Raw genomic sequence first — 14,264 nt, forward strand, 5'->3', positions numbered from 1 at the left:
ATTATTTTTTTTTACAGTAGAAATTGATTTATGAAGTTATGCGAAATTAATAACTTCTGCTCATAGGAGCCAATACATTCTAATACTGTACAGAGCGCGCTCTCCGTACAGTATTCAAACAAAGTATTATGCGAATCGACTTCGGATGAAACATCCCTCCTGATGACCTATTCAGAGGATAGATCATCAATATTAAAGTCTCTAAAAACCCCTTTAAAGGGGTTGTCCAGGCTTTTACTATTGATGACCTATCCTCAGGATAGGTCATCAGGATCAGATCGTCGGGGGACCGACACCCGTGACCCCCACCGGTCAGCTGTATGCAGTGCGCACGTGCCGTCTCGCTTCTCTCTTCATGTTCACCATTGTTGTCTATGGTCTTTGCCATAGACCGCAGCAGCGGACAGGAAGGGTGATGGCACGTGTGCACTGCGTGTGCCGTTTCTCATACAGCTGATCGGCGGGGGTGCCAGGTGTTGGACCCCCGCCTATCTGATGTTGATGACCTATCCTGAGGATAGTCATTAATAGTAAAAGCCCAGACAACCCCTTTAATCTCTATTTATCACAAAAAAAAAGGTCACAAACTCACTCCTCCAGTAGGGGGTGGTGTAAATTGTTTTTCTAAATCTAGAGTTAGATTTAAAGATGCACCAAGTTTATCAAAAAACATGCAACATTTGATAAATTTGACAAAAGTACAACAACACAGATTCTATTACACTCATGATACTTTCTCCCTATGTGTGTATGTGTTACTATTAAAGGGGTTATCTGACACTAAAAAATGTCCCCCATATGCCGGGCCCCTCACTGAATCTACTTACCTGGCTCCTCGCTCCCTGCGCCGCTACTGGACCCCGCACCGCTGCTGCTGTTTCTCTCCGCGCATGAAAACATCCGGTGTCGGGGGGAACAGCCAATGGCAGGCGGTGACAGGGACGAGCCTCCCTAGCATCGCGGGTGACACTAGGGAGGCCCGTCCCTACCTGCCATTCTCCACAAAGTGATTAACATTAAAGGGGTTATCCAAAACTAAAAAATGTCCCCCATATGCCGGGCCCCTCACACTGAATCTACTTACCTGGCTCCCCGCTCCGCCACTGCTGCTTCACCCCGTGCGTATCAAGGGGAGCAGCCAATGGCAGGTAGGGACTGGCCTCCCTAGTGTCACCCGCGATGCTAGGGAGGCTCGTCCCTGTCACCGCCTGCCATTGGCTGTTCCCCCCGACACCGGATGTTTTTATCCACGCACAGAGAGAAACAGCAGCGGCGCGAGGAGCCAGGTAAGTAGATTCAGTTGTGAGGGGCCCGGCATATGGGGGACATTTTTTAGTTTTGGATAACCCCTTTAATGTTAATCACTTTGTGGAGAATTATTGGCTCCTGTGGGTTTTGTGAACCATTATCAGAAGTTAGACAGACTAGACAAAGATCTCCCTCTGATAAAGATGGTAAACTGTGAGTCATTCCGGAAATAATCCGAGAATATTATGTGTGTAAAGGAGGGAAAGGTTACGTGTAAAATGGCCCGTACTGGACTGTAGTGCAAGCTGTAATTTGAAGGATGGGCACGATTTCCTTTTCCGATTAACGGTGTAATGGCCGGTACATAAAAAGACATGTCACTAGTACTGAAAATGCATGAAGCACTGTTTTATTTCTGACATGTCTATAACTTTTTATGATTTGTTTTGTTAATGTAGCATGCATATGCATTAGAACTCCTCCACGATCAGTTACATGAAGGTGCCAAAGCTCTGGACGTAGGCTCTGGAAGTGGAATTCTTACCGCATGTTTTGCAAGAATGGTAATGCGTTTATTTTGTTTTCATTCCAAATATTATACTAAATTATTAATCCAGAAATTGCATATTCACATGCACAGAGCAATATGAGATGGCACCCTCTGTATTATTTATGGGGCATACAGTGCAGTGCACTTTCAGAAGTATAGTGATTGCTACCATTCTCCAAATATAAGGTCCACATCACCCTTTATGGTCCTTTTGGGGCTTGTCTTTTTCCCAGCAATCCAGCGCTGGCACTCAGACATGATGCCTTGTTTGCATGTGACCACTGCAGCCAATTGGTGGCCACAGAGGTCGCATACTGTGACTTAGGTATTACTGCTCAGCATGGAATCATGATGCCAGTAGCATGGCACGTGATCTCTGCGGCCACTTGTAAACCAAGATCAGGAGGACCGCCAAAGCTGCAGCACTGGTTCACCAGAAGAGGGGGGTGCTGTGTTTTTTTTTTTTTTTTATATGGGCAGCTGTTTTTATTTTATTTTTTTTTCTAATAAATTGCATAGTTCCTTGAAAAGGGCTTTCCAGCTTTTTTTTTTTTTTACGGGTTTATGAAAAGGGTCTAATTTCTTTTCTCGCTTGAGTGGGACAAAGCTGGAATATCATACACAACCTGTGGAGAATCATTACTCGGGGATGAAATGCATATTTTTTTTCTAATCATTGACCTCCCCTTTAAGTAATGAGTTGTCCTTCAGTCCTTTTCCATTTTTCATTCACTGTCATTAATAATGTCATGCCATATCTCCACTAGGGTATACTTCCATACATCCTAAGATTAAAAGCTGCAAGTAGATCTTTTATATCAGGCAGTGAGGACTACTTATTAGTTTTCATGATTCCAGATCATATCTGGGAGGGTGAAATAAGTGTCTGGTGGTTTCAGAGAGAGTTCATTTTTAATAGTCAGGCTGTCTACTAATGTTCTTACTGAATGGAGATGATATGGTAGCCTTTTTATTCTACGTACATTAAAGGAGCCATCACACTTTACACTAATAGACTTTCCGCACTTGGACCATGATGATGATTCCAGACATTGCTTTACATAAATAGCCACGTTCTGCTGAGTGCAGTGCAATACACCAGGGGCTGCTGACATCTGATGTTTCCCTCTATGTAATCCTCTCAGAGCGGGACTGAAGCCTCCCTGCCAACATCTAGTGCCAGGCATTTCACAAACAAACACTAACTTCTAGTTGTCATAGTGAAAACCTTCAGCTCTTCCCAGGTGGCAGCTCTCCTGGTACTTCTGTATTTGTGCCTTATGCATTAAGGTAAACCACTTTATATTTAGCATTGTCACATTAGCTGTGGGTTTTAATTATTCTTGTTATAGGTTCATGTGTCGCCATTTTGTTCAAAGTACAAAACACAGCATTCAGATAGCTGCAAAATAACCTGGAATAGAAAAGGTATTTTAGTGCCCAAGCAAGAAAGAGCAACATATTTTGTAAGGATAAAAAAGACTAGCTTCTATCCAGTCCAGCCTATTATCCTGCATCGTTGATCCAGAGGAAGGTGAAAAACTTCTCATGGGGTAGAAGCCAATTTTCCTCCTCTTAAGAAACATTCTTTCCCGACTCTAAATCTGGCAATAAAAATAACTCCCTGGATCAATGACCCCTCTCTAATAACTATAACCTGTTATATTAGAAATACATCCTGGCCCCTCTTAAATTTCTTTTTCCCCCTCCCCTCCACGACGGCACCTTACTTGGAGATTATCCTCCTCCTCCAGCCAGGCAGGGACAGGAAGGTTCAAAATGGCCCGCCTCCTCACTCATCTTCAGTGTCTTCCTGTCCCTGCCAGGCGGAGGATAGGAGTTATCTCTGCGCTCCGATCGGGAGCTATGCGCATAATGGCGGGTGCATTGCACCAGCTACCGGCTTTTGTGGAGGTCCTGCCGCTGTTTTTTGTTTGTTAAAACTCTCGCGCGCCAGCACGTAGTGGCAGGCTGTGGCACCCGGACACTCAAGGGAGCACTTCCGGGTTCTAGGCCGTCTCGGCTCTGGCGGGTGACGTCATCCGGGGGCCTAATAGGGGTGGTTTGAGGATGCCGGCCTGGATGACGTCGGAGGTCCTGAGGAGACTTCCGGCCATGCGGATATAAAACTGGCGCCCTGGTCAAGACGAATGTCGCCCTCTGACCAGAGAAGTTGCAAGCATTACTGCAGCCTCGGCCATCCACACACATGGATCCGGAGGCAGCTATGAACCAACCTGTAGCAGTGAGTGACATCCAGGTTGTGAGTATGGAATGCTGCTTGCACATGCTGCTAATAAGCCTTTCTCATCTCTTCCTTTTGTATGGAAGAGTGACGAGGACATTTCTGTTAAACCTAAAATAGCGCAAAAATCTAAAATTCTTAGATGTCGTGTATGTTCTGTTAAACTCCAAGAAAATCGTGCTAAAAGACTTTGTGAAAAGTGCATTGATAACATTGTCAGGGAGGAAGTCCCGTCTTTAAGACAGGAACTGCAGGGTCTGATTAAGCAAGAAACAAAGTCTGCTTTTTCAGATTTTTCAGCAGCCGCTATCGTACCATCAACATCAAAACAGGGGTTCAGGAAAAAAATCGCCCTTAAAAACCTCTACATCATCTTCTTCTGATGTTTCTTCGGATAGCGATGAGAGTAGTAGTAATTCTGACTCTGATGGCGATTTTAAAAATTACTTATTTTCATCCGACGATATAAACAATCTATTAAAAGCAGTTAGGGATACCATGGAAATTAAAGAAGAAAAAATACGTAGAGCCGCCCAAGATAGAATGTTTTCAGTATTAGAAACCAAGAAAAAGAGAGCATTTCCGGTACACAAAAATCTGCAGTCTCTTATTTTGAGGGAGTGGAAAAACCCAGACAGAAAAGTTTTTCTACCCAGAACAATTAGAAAAAGGCTACCCTTCGACGAAGAAGAATTATCCCGTTCTTAAATTGTCCCAAAATAGATGTATCACTCTCCGAACTAGCTAAGGGTAGTTCTTTACCGTTTGAAGATACGGGGTCATTACGTGACCCTATGGATAAAAAGGTGGATGCTAACCTTAGGAGAACCTGGGACGCGGCCGCGGCATTATTTAAACCTAATTTCGCGGCCACATCCATAGCTAGATCCCTAAAAAGTTGGCTGGAACAGCTGGAAGCATTACTAAAATCCAATACCCCATACGAAAACTTTGCAGACTCCTTCCCCCTCTTATTAAAAGCTGTGGATTTTTTGTCAGACACAACAGCGGATTCCGTTATGCTGACCGCAAGAGCTACGGCCCTAGCTAACAACTCTAGAAGGGCACTTTGGTTAAAAGCTTGGTCTGGACACACAGGCTCCAAGGCAAAATTATGCAACATCCCGTTTTATGGTAATCTTCTCTTTGGTCAGGATTTAGATAAGATTCTAGAGAAAGCATCTGATTCCAAAAAGAGCTTCCCGGAAGATAAAAAGAAAAGGAAAACTCAATTTTTTCGTCCCAAAAAGGGTAGTTTTTCAAAACAAAAGGAGTAAAACAGAAAACTGGAGATTGGGAAAACAGAAAGGGAAGGGTTTTATGTTCTCTCCCCGTTCTGAGGAGTCTTCCAAAAAATGACGCCAGAACCCCAGTGGGGGGAAAAGTACTTCATGCAGCCGCTGGTTATTAAATACCCTCCACGAAGGGTACAGTATTCACTTTGTCAAAAGTCCCCCCACTATATTTGTTCAGACTCCAGTTCAGAGCTCGGAACATCTTCAGCTTTATCTGGAGCAAGAAATCGAACTGCTAGTTCAGATGAACGTTCTTGTTCCTGTACCGACGAATCAAGTCGTTCTGGGCTGTTATTCCTGGGTTTTCATGGTAAAAAAGCCAAACGGGAAAGTGCGTCTCATCATAAATATGAAAATGCTGAACAAGTCCATAAAGTACGAAAAATTCAAGCTGGAATCTATAAAAACCACGGTCAAAGTTTTACAAGAAGGGGCGTTTCTAGCATCCATAGACTTCAAAGATGCGTATTTTCACGTACCCATTCATCCAGAGTCACAACAATTTTTGAGAATAGCGGTGTGGGTCCAAGGGCATCTAAAACATTTTCAGTTTCAAGCACTGCCGTTTGGGATAACAACTGCGCCCAGGCTTTTTACGAAAATTATGCTAGAGATGATAACCCCTCTGAGAAAGGAGAAAGTAATGATAATTCCATACCTGGATGACCTTTTGATAGTTGGGGACTCCCAGAAAGACCTAGAAACCAATCTATCCAAAATGATAGACAGACTGGAGGAACTGGGTTGGATTTTAAATTGGGAGAAGTCTCACTTAGTTCCCACGCAAAAAAAGTTTTTGGGGGAATTCTCATAGACTCTGAATTAAAAAATGTTTTTTACCAGTAGAGAAGGTCGCAAAAATCCAATTCAGAAAACAAGAACCCCACACCATAAGGCAAACGATGGTCTTGATAGGGTCTTTTACAGCTTGCATCCTGGCAGTGAAGTGGGCGCAAATACATTCCCGTCTTTTTCAGAGATTTATGTAAAAAATAAAACCGGAAGCAGGATTCCCTAGACAGACTGATAGAGATTCCGGATCACATTCTGTCCTCACTAAAATTAAATTCAAACCTGCAGAAGGGAGTACCGTGGATAGTGAGAAATCAGTTGATCCTCACCACGGATGCTAGTCTCTGGGGCTGGGGAGCGCATCTCCAAACATTGTCGGCCCAAGGGGAGTGGTCCCAATCCCAGAAAAAATACTAGTCAAATCACCGGGAACTTCTGGCGGTTTGGGAGGCTCTAAGTTATTTCTCAGAGGAGCGAAAAGGTTCCAATGTACAAATAAGATCCGACAACAAGACTGTTGTAGCGTATATAAACCACTAGGGAGGTACGAAAAGCGAGCGACTACAAGCTTTAACCAACAACATTTTCTTGTGGGCACAGGAGAATCTCCTCTCCCTATCAGCGTTTTTTTTTAAAGGGGACACAAAACATCCAAGCGGATTTCCTGAGCCGCAGGAAATTAGATCCGGTGGAGTTTAAAAGAGGAAATTTTTCAAGCCTTAACACAAAAATGGGGTCTTCCCCAGATACTTATTTGCAAACAAGATGAATGCGAAATTACCAGCTTATTTTTCCCTAGATCCAAGGGATCCGAGGAGTGCAGGAACGGATGCACTAGCTCTTCCTTGGAAATTCCAACTGGCATATTGCTTCCCATCTCTGCCTCTGATTCCAAGGGTACTCCGTAAATTATGAGAGGACCAGTGTAATTCTAATCGTACCCAATTGGCCGAGGAGATCTTGGTTTCCTCTCCTGGCAAAAATGTCCACGGAGGAACCATGGATTCTACCCTGGTCAGAAGACCTCCCAAGTCAAGGGCCGGTTCTACACCCAAAGACGCAAAGTCTGCCCCTCTCGGCTTGGATCCTGAAAGGGCAATCTTAAAATCTAAGGGTCTGTCTGACAGGGTAATCAATACCATGGTAGCCAGTAAAAAAGAAGTCACAAATAAAGTTTACCGTAAAATCTGTAACAGATATGTTTCCTGGTGTTCAGAAAATCCTTCTAACTCAGCGGGAAGTTTTGTCTATTCTAGACTTTCTCCAAGAAGGCTTTAATAAGGGTTTAAAACCTAGCACTCTTGGAGTACAAATTTCAGCATTAAGCGCCTATTTAGATGAAAAAATAGCATCTATCAATGGATCATTCGCTTTATGAAGGGAACCGACAGGCTCAGACCCAGAAGTAGACCTCTGGTCGCTTCGTGGGATTTAAACACTGTTCGCTCCGGTCTCACTAAACCCTCTTTCGAACCCTTGGAATTAGCAAATATCAGATATCTGACCCTTAAAGCAGTATTCCTAGTTGCCATTACTTCTGCATGTAGGGTTAATGAGATACAAGCCTTCTCGGTTAAAAAACCCTTCATGATTGTCACGGGTGATAGAATAGTCCTGAGATTTGAAGATTCCTTTCTGCCTAAAGTGGTCTCGGAGTTCCATAGGATGGGAGGGGGTGGTTCTTCCTTCATTTAGTGAAAATCCCAGATCTAAAATAGAAGTCTTTCACACTTTGGATGTGAGAAGGTGTGTTCTGAGGTATATATCGGAAACTAAAGATTAAAGAAAATCTAATAACCTCTTTATCCAATTCTTAGGAGGTAGGAAAGGATTAAAAGCGTCCAAACCTTCTATTGCACGTTGGCTAAAATCGGCCATCTCAGAGGCCTACATAGCAATGGGAGAACGACCCCCGGTAAATATCAAAGCTCATTCTACAAGGGCAGTATCGACTTCATGGGCAGAAGAAGCATCTGCTTCCTTGGATCAAATCTGTAGGGCAGCAACCTGGTCAAGTCCTCATACCTTTGTAAAAAACACTATAGGATAGATATCGAGTCTAAAAGAGACCTATCCTACGGTAGGAACGTTTTACAAGCAGTAGTCCCTCCCTAATCCATTAATCTGTTAGCTCTCCAAGTAAGGTGCCATTATGGAGGGGAGGGGAAAAGTTGAATTAGTCTTACCGGTAATTCCTTTTTCTCGCCCAGTTTCCTTGGGGGACACAGAAGACCTTGGGGTACAGCTCATCTCCCTAGGAGGCGTGACACTAAGTGAAGACTGTTAAGCCCCTCCTCCACAGCTATACCCTCAGCCTGGAGAGAGAGACTGCCAGTTTTTGCTTAGTGTCCAAGGAGGCAAGACACTCCCTGCTCTGCAGGGCTGCTTTCTCCTTGTTTCAATTTTAGATTTTTACTTTTTTATTTTCTTTTTGTTCCAGATCATCAGGGACAACAGAGACGCACTAGACCTCTCTGTTCTCCCGGGGTTGAGCTGCGCCAGTTCCGGTCATCCGCACTGCTGCCTCCCCCACAGAAGGCAAGGTGGATCAGGGCAGCCCAGCTCCCCTACATCCCGCCAGCGCAAGGGTCGCCCGCACGCCAAGTCACTCTCCCAGCGTCCTGCCACTACGGTGCCAGTAGCTGAAGGGGCGACCCTGCTGGAACGGACCGAGGGTGAAGACGACTATGGTGAGAGAGAGGCTTCTCCAGCCCTACGTCCCCCCCCCCCCGGTCTCCTGCGTGCCTGACCCTATACTGGGCCTATGGACCCTTCTGTCCCTGCTAGACCTAGGCTGGCCCCTGGGCTGTCGCAGGGCGACATTCTGCTCCCTCTCTCCTGGCCTCCAGGACATTGGCACCCTTGTTCCTACAAGAGGAATGCCTAGGGAGCTGCGGAGGTCCGCAACTAGCTGCCCCTGACGGAGGGGTTATGCAGGCGTCCCACCCTCACAGACCCGGTCTCAGGGTCCCCCTCCCTCTTACCCGCCACTACTTCAGGGCCAGAGGGCCCGCGCCTTGCTGCCACTGACCCTCCCTACTCTCACGGGCACCGGTCCAGGGAAAAGGTGGTTGTAGCTGCCGGCCATATGGAGCGCTGTTCTAGGCAGGGGCCCGCTCCAGGGGTGAAATGGCTGCCGGGTGCAGGGTCCTCACTTCCGGACAGCTGGGTGGGCACCGCGGCCTGCAAATGAGCGCTTCAACAGCCCCGGCCGACCGTCGGAACATTCCGGTCGGCCGGGCGCCGCACTTGTGTTCCACTTCAAGGCCGCGATCCCGCTCTATCCGGGTCCCCGGCTCGCGGGGTGGGCACCCGCGGCCGGTATGTGCCGCTCCGTAGGCCCGGCTGGTACTTTAAGTACTGTGTGGCCCCGGTCAATCGGGCGCCGCTAAAAATTTAGGCCCCGGCTCTTCCGGCCCGCGGGGTGGGCACCCGCGGCCGGTATGTGCCGCTCCGTAGGCCCGGCCGGTACTTTAACTACTGTGCGGCCCCGGTCAGCCGGGCGCCGCTAAAAATTTAGGCCCCAGCTTCATGGCCTACTAGGCCGCAAAATTCAGGCCTCTGTTGGAGGGGGCTGGAACTTCTTCAGGCGCGAATTCTTCCCGCCTGGAGGTTCCCCCGCCCCCAGAGGATCGCAGTGCCGCCCCCCAGGCCGGATCCCTGTTAACCCTTTGGGTACAGGCCGGCTTCCGATGGGCCTGTATGGGTGGATCTGTGCCCTGTAGGTGGCCCCCTTTTATTTATTTTATTTTTTTCTGCCTCAGTGAGGCTGTGTATTAGAAAAAAAATAAATAAAAATAAAAATATTTATTATATATATGACTTGTGGGCTGCGCAGGACGCTGCAGCCTCATCTCAGAGTGCTGCCTGTATACATGCCCCCCTTCCATAGGCGGCATGGTGTCGCGCTCCCCGGCTGCGGCGCTGCCAGGGTCTTTTTTCCCCTTCTAGGCGGTTTCTTGCCCTCTCCGCGCTACGGCGCTGGTCAAGTGCATGCCTTTTCTGTAGGCAACATTCGTCACCCTCTCCAGTTATGGTGCCTGCCATGTGCAGGACCCCCCTCCTGGGCGGGATACTGCACTCTCCCTAACTGCGGGTTGGCCTTGTGCATGATCCCCCTTTCATTGGCGGCCTACTGCAGTTTCTCCGGATACAATGCTGGCCATGTGCACGACCCCCTTCCATAGGTGGAACACGGCACTCTCACTGGATTCGCTGCCTGCCATAGGCATGACTCCCTTCTGTGGACGGCATTCGGCACTCTCACTGGATTCACTGCCAGCCATGTGCATGACCACCTTACTTAGGCGGTATGATGTACTCTCATTGGATTCACTGCCGGCCTTGGGCATGCCTCCTTCCCGGGTGGCGGCATACATACACTCCCTCGGTCGGTGGTTGTTCTCTCGCCGGTACATTGTTGGCCATGTGCATGACCCCTATACATAGCGGGGTGCTTGCACTCTCTCTGGATCCGCGGCCGGCCATATGCATGACCCCTCTTCCGTGGGCGGTGTACGCACTCTCACTGGATTCGCTGCCGGCCATGGGCATGCCTCCTTCAGGTGGCATACACACATTCTCACCGACTGCTCGCATTCTCCCTGGATGCGATGCTGGCCATGTGCATGACCCCCCCCCCCCCCTTCCTTTTCTGGGCGGCATACTACACTCTCACCAGATACGTTGCTGGCCTTGAGCATGGCCTCTAACATGGGTGGAACGCTTGCGCTCCCATTGGATACGGTGCTGGCCTTGTGCGTGACCACCCCTCATTCCATGGGTGGAATTTTGCACGCTCACAAGGTTCAAGGCTGTCCTTGTATGTGCTGTACTGGACTTGCACATGTTCCCCTTCATTGGCGGAGTAGTTACACTCTCACGAAATTTCGGTTTTGGGTGAATTGTTGCACACTCACTTAATGGTAAGATAGCCCTGTGCATGCCCCCCTTTTTTTCACTAGGTGGACCTCCTGCGTTCCTGCTGGATACTGTGTGGCCATGTGCATGGCGCCTTTCTGGGCGAAGTATGGTATGCCCTACTTCTCTGACGTAGGTACGGCCTTGGGCATCACCCCCTTTTTGGGGCAGGCCTTTGCATTCTTGCCCACTGCAGCTTGCCAGGTACATTTCCCCCCTTTTCGGGCCGGTCAGTTTGCGTTCCATCGCATACCATACTAGTCTTGTGCATAACTCCTTTCAGTTTGCACTCCCGTAGATACTGTGGCACTCTGTGGCTGGCCCTCTTCGCTGAGTGATATTTTTGCAGTGAGCGGACGTTCTTGTGCGTTGTTTCCTTCTCGTCCCGTAGGTGGGTTGGCCTTCTCACTGCTTACGGGGCTACTCGTACGTATGCCTCCTTTCCTCCTGCGACATACTTTTTCTCTTGGGATACGATGATTGCCGCAAGCCTTGCACTATCCTCTAAGGAGATCATTCTGTCCATCTGTGTAAGCCTAAGGTGTTGTCCAATAAACAACAAATGAATACCTTATATTTAAGTAGACGGGCTCTACTGTTCGCTACTGCACAGAGCTGGGTGGTACTCATTCATTTCGTTGGCCCATTTGTCCTTCCGCGGCATTGTTTCCCTGTGCTAGTGGTCGCATGGTTGAGAGCGCTGTCTGCAGCGCCCTTCGCATTTTATGTTGGCTCTGGCGGGACTACGGTCCCCTCGCCTAATACCATTTCCTCCTCTTCGGGTGCAGTGTGGTATGATTCTTTCCGGATTGGCGCCCTCGGTGCTTCAGTCTGATCTGCTACCAGGTTCGGGCCGCTCTTCTTGGGAAGGTCACCCAACTTCTCTTGGGTGCTCGCTTATACAGGTCCGGGGGACCTCCACCTTGGGTTCTTCAGGGTATTCGCCTTCTGCGAGGCGGTGAACCGGGCGTCTCTGTGTAGCGGTGTTCTGCTTTTGAGCTGTCCTATGGCCTCTCTGTTGCCCACTCCCCCTTTCGGTTGGAGGGTGTTATACCGGCCTCTGTCTCGCCTGCCTTTTCTCGCCGGCTCTGTTTGGCTCCCACTCGGTACAGATCATTCCGATGTGGCGTCTGTTCACGCTTCAGAGGCTGTTCCTTCACTGCCCTTCCCTCTGGGGAGAGCATGGTTGTTCATGTGGATGGTTCTGGTGTTCCTTTTGAGTCTCCCTTGTCCACACTGGCTGTACTAGCTGTGTGCCTAGTTACCGGGTCTACCGCTTTTCTGTCCTCCCGCTGGGTGCGGATTGCGTTTTTTTTTTTTTTTTGTTTGTTTTTTCCATTCTAGGCAATGTTTCTGCTTTGGATTCACCTTCTCGGTAACTTGGGAGGACTACCATTTGGTCAGGATTGTCTTTAGATCTCCCACACCAGAACTGTAGTCAGTCTTCCTGTGGTGGCTACATTGGCTTCGGCTTTAGCCTGTCTTGTCCTGGCGGTCGCTGGGCGGACCCTTCGGTTCCTGTCCGTTTGTCCTTCTGCTTCCCCACTCTGGGTGGATACGGGACAACCTTGCTCGGGGGCCGACTGGACCAGTTCTACCGACTGTTCTACCCGTGTTACTGGTCTGCGCCTGATCATTGGGTTTTCACCCGCTTGCCCAGGCGACTCTAGTGGGCTCGCTAGTGTTCGCTTCTAGCCGAGTTTTTCGTCCAGGATCTGTGGTAGGACTTAGGGCTTTACCTGGGGTTCTGTGGGAAGCTGGGCGTTCCCCCACTCTGCCTTTCTCCATGGTTCTGTCTTTCTCCAGTCCGGCCTGGACCTGGGGCTGGGACTCTGTTGCTTGAAGTATCAAGTGTCATTCCTGTCCTTCCTCTTTCAGCGTTCCCCGACCTTCTGGGCCTGTCAGGAACTTCTTCCATGGAGCGGCTCTTGGGTTCCTTTGTACTGCCCTCCGGTACCGTCCTGGGAACTACATACTGGGCTCTTGGCGCTCCAATTTTTCCTTGGAGCCGTTACAGAAGTTCCCTCTACTCCTTCTGTCCTGTACAGTTGGGTTTCTGTAGCCATCGTGTCTCTGACGGGTGCCTGAGTGGCGGCCCTTCTTGTTCCGAGCCTTCTGTCTTCCCCCAGGACAGGGCTGTTCTCCATTCCGTCTCTTCCTTCCTTCTGAAGGTGGTGTTTGTCCTTCATTTCATTGAGGCAGTCGTCCTCCCCTTCCCACCCCAGGGAACGGAAACTTCACCGATTTGGTCGTTGTTTGGGCCTTGCAGTTTTTACTTGGAGATCTCCGACTCTGTCGACGTTCGGTCTCTTGTGTTTCCAGGAGGTCCGCGCAAAGGGTTGACGGCCTCCAGGGTGGATTTCCTCCGCTTTCTCAGATTGGCTCTTGTAAGTGGTTGCCGCACCAAGGGCAGGGTTCTGCTTTTGGTGTCACCATTCATTTGGCCAGAGCTGTCGGTTTTTTCCTGGGCCGGAGGCATTAGGCTTCGGCCATGCATTTGTGCAAGGCGGTCACTGGTCTTCCTTGCACACCTTACCGAGTTCTACAGGGTGCATACTGGTCTGCAGGCGGCGGTTTTTTGATGCCTTCGGGTGCTTCGCCTTGGTGCTGTGGTCCCTCCCCCTTTGGACTGCTTTTGAACGTCCCAAGGTCTTCTGTGTCCCCCAAGGAAAATGGGCGAGAAAACGAGATTTTTGTATAACTTACCAGTAAAATCTCTTTCTCGCTCTTTCCTTGGGGGACACAGCACCCACCCATTCTTTGTTCTTCTCTGACTGTTTCCGAGTTTGTTTTACCCTTTGGGTAGTTGGCTTGTTGGTTCCAATTTTTGGACTTTGCCTTTTCTCACTACTTGGACACGCAACTGGCAGTCTCTCTCTCCAGGCTGAGGGTATAGCTGTGGAGGAGGGGCTTAACAGTCTTCACTTAGTGTCACGCCTCCTATGGAGACGAGCTATACCCCAAGGTCTTCTGTGTCCCCCAAGGAAAGAGCGAGAAAGAGATTTTACTGGTAAGTTATACAAAAATCTCGTTTTCGCGAATCCTCCATGACGGCACCGCTTATATCCCCCCCCCCCCCCCCCAAAAAAAAGACTAGTTATGAAATTAAATAATTAGTCTAAAGTTATATATATGCATTTTAATATGTATAACAAAGAATAGTTAAGTCACTGGTGAAGATTATGAATGAGTGTGTAAGTTTAGGGCCTGTCCA

General features: G+C 48.5%; 1 protein-coding gene across 3 annotated transcripts in view; it reads left to right on the forward strand.

The window, feature by feature from the left end:
• The window catches only part of PCMT1 (protein-L-isoaspartate (D-aspartate) O-methyltransferase), a 46,966-nt gene that overhangs the window by 18,825 nt on the left and 13,877 nt on the right, over positions 1 to 14,264 (forward strand). For all 3 annotated transcript variants that reach the window (XM_040429236.1, XM_040429234.1, XM_040429235.1), the window contains exon 4: positions 1,707 to 1,811. In XM_040429236.1, coding sequence (XP_040285170.1) covers positions 1,707 to 1,811 — 105 coding nt within the window. The remainder of the gene's footprint in view (positions 1 to 1,706; positions 1,812 to 14,264) is intronic.

The sequence above is a fragment of the Bufo bufo genome, chromosome 4 (assembly GCF_905171765.1).
Source record: "Bufo bufo chromosome 4, aBufBuf1.1, whole genome shotgun sequence".
Lineage (NCBI taxonomy): Eukaryota > Metazoa > Chordata > Amphibia > Anura > Bufonidae > Bufo > Bufo bufo.